Genomic DNA, 2500 nt, shown 5'->3' with positions numbered 1-2500 from the left:
AAAATATGCCCTCAAGAAAACACCAGTCCTATAACACCTATCCTTAAAACACCCATAAAAAAGAGCGTGTCCATAACACCTGTTCCCCCAAAACCCGTGTCTCCCGCACCTGCCAGATGGTCATAGCCTTCTTGACGAGCGCTGGCGTCATCTGCATGCCGTGTGCCGCCGTGATGCCTTCCATGTCCAGCACCTGAACGATCCCAGTTATGGAGCCCTGTTCATCTTCCTCCACCATCACGTCGCTGATCAGGTGTGTCGCTTTGAACACCTGGTCCATGGGGGTCGTCTTGGGGTCGTGCAGGGCTGTGCGGATGATCACCACCTTTCGGCCGAGGGGGTCGTGCCCGGGTAGAGGGAGGAACATGCTGCGTAGGGGGACGATGCGGATAGCCCTTGAGAATAGTCCTTAAGTAGAGCCCTTTGAGAATTGCCCCTGAGTAGAGCTCTTGAGAAAAGCCCCTGAGTAGCGTCTTTGAGAGTGGCTTTTGAGAATGTTAGTTGAGTAGAATCCTTGAGAAGAGCCCCTGAAAAAAGCCCTTGAGAATAGTCCCTGAAATTATCTGTTCAAGACTACCCATGAGCGCTATTCATTAAGATTGTCCCTTTGAACTACTTTTTAAGACTATCCCTTAAAGTTGTCCCTAGAGACTCCCCCAAGTCTATCCCTCAAGACTATCCCTTAAGGCTGTCCCTAGACGGCTTTCCCTCGAGACTTTCCCTCAAGACTATTCCTCAAGACTACCCCTTAAGACTGCTCCTTGAAGATATTCCTTATGACTGTCCCTTACAATCTAAAATTATCTGTGAAGATTATCCCTCAAGACGTTCCTTCAAGTCTATGTTCTACGTCCTTAAAAGTCCTTAAAAGCACCCCCTTAGGACTGTCCCGTAAGATTATCCCTCAAGGCTAGCCCTTAGAATTGTCCATTATATCACTGCCCCATAAAACTATCCTTTAAAACTTATCTCATAGTATCTTTACTTAAGACTACCCCTAAAGACTGTTTTTCAAGACTATCTCAAGACTTACCTTAAAGGTACCCGCTAAGAATGTCACTTAAGACCAACTATCCCATAAGACTAGTACATAGGACTATCCCTCAATACTATTCCATAAGACATCCCTTAGGACTATCCCTCAAGACTATTCTTAAAACTATATCTCAAGACTATTCCTTAAAACTATCTCTTAAATCCCTTAAGATTATTCCTTTGGGCTATCTCGATAGACTATCTTTCAAGGGTCATATAACAAGGTCTTACTCATAAAACAAAAAGGACAGATTCCCAGTGAAAGAAATTTGTGTCTATACCTTTTTATTCATAATTCGATGTTTTCTAAATTCATCGCCATTCAGTATTTTCCTTTTTCGACTTTCTCTTTTCTTCTTCGTTTTCTTTTCATTTTAGTTTCTTGAAGATCCTTACAAGTAATTGAGAAAATAAAATCTAAGACATGATTCCAGTACTAATACACTGACATCACAAGCATATTAACATTAGCATTAACACAATCAAGGTCTTCGAGACAAACAAACAAACAAACAAAGAAGACACATTACAAAAAGCAAAGTGCAATTTTGATGTCATCAGCACTGCATGTTCTTCCCCCATATTGAAATAAAATTCAGAAATTAGATTATATAATTACCAACATCACTGATTTGGAAGATTATACTTTTATTATTAACATTAACTATACTGCTATCTTCAAATAAGGATTGTTATTAAAGCATAACTTATCATTTTTTTCAATTCATTGGTTTTCTCGATGTTATTCGTATCATAATACTGATATTATCCTTTGCAATCATTAGTATTTTATTATTACCATGATGAAAAATCGTTACCATTACATCATCATTATAATCATTATTGCTTTAGTATTATCATTGTAGATAATATTGTGGCTATATCTACAATTGTATAAATCATTATTACTAATAATAACACGGTAACATCTACTTTAAGTAATCAATTAATGTAATTAATTATATAAAATGCATTTAAACTCACAAAAAGTGTGTAATATCATTACCATACTACTCATGAATATCAGGTAGAATGACTTGTCTAAGTATGTGAATGTGTGTTTTTCTGTGTATGTTGAATTTTTAATAATGGTTTAAGCATGACTATTGAAAGAAGCGGAAGCCAAAAGCAAATAAAAAGAAATTCAAAGCATCCGAACAAAATTTCCAGAGAGACTGCTATGAACCGGAAGTAGAGAGCTTAGTTAAATGGAAACCAAAGCCAACATTTAGAGCAAATAATCCAACAAATCGGTAGATATTTAAATAAGGGGACGAGTAAAGCATCCAATAAAGAGCAGGTAAACAAAAGATATAAACAAAAAATGATCTGATAATGAAAATATCTACTTCCGGTCTCAATACATAAATTACATCCGAGCTATAGGAGCAACAGTAAAAAAAAACTCTACGGGGATTACTCACCCCAATTCCAGTATCTCCCGCATCTTCTTGTCTTGAGGATC

At 37.5% G+C, this 2500-nt stretch overlaps 2 protein-coding genes across 5 annotated transcripts in view; one reads left to right on the top strand and one right to left on the bottom strand.

The window, feature by feature from the left end:
• The window catches only part of LOC122253094 (synaptic vesicular amine transporter), a 569632-nt gene that overhangs the window by 499168 nt on the left and 67964 nt on the right, over positions 1 to 2500 (top strand). The window lies entirely within an intron of this gene.
• The window catches only part of LOC122255084 (retinol-binding protein pinta), a 22063-nt gene that overhangs the window by 14642 nt on the left and 4921 nt on the right, over positions 1 to 2500 (bottom strand). For 3 of the 4 annotated variants that reach the window (XM_043019031.2, XM_043019032.2, XM_043019030.2), the window contains exon 3: positions 2460 to 2500. This exon is cut by the window's right edge and continues 119 nt beyond it. In XM_043019031.2, the coding sequence (XP_042874965.2) occupies positions 2460 to 2500 (41 nt within the window). Of the gene's footprint in view, positions 1 to 109; positions 369 to 2459 lie in introns of all 4 variants that reach the window. The other variant, XM_043019033.2, reaches the window with a different exon arrangement.

The sequence above is a fragment of the Penaeus japonicus genome, unplaced genomic scaffold (assembly GCF_977035675.1).
Source record: "Penaeus japonicus unplaced genomic scaffold, GWHDUDI00000001_assembly GWHDUDI00000006, whole genome shotgun sequence".
Lineage (NCBI taxonomy): Eukaryota > Metazoa > Arthropoda > Malacostraca > Decapoda > Penaeidae > Penaeus > Penaeus japonicus.
This window is presented reverse-complemented; position numbering and strand designations above follow the sequence as displayed.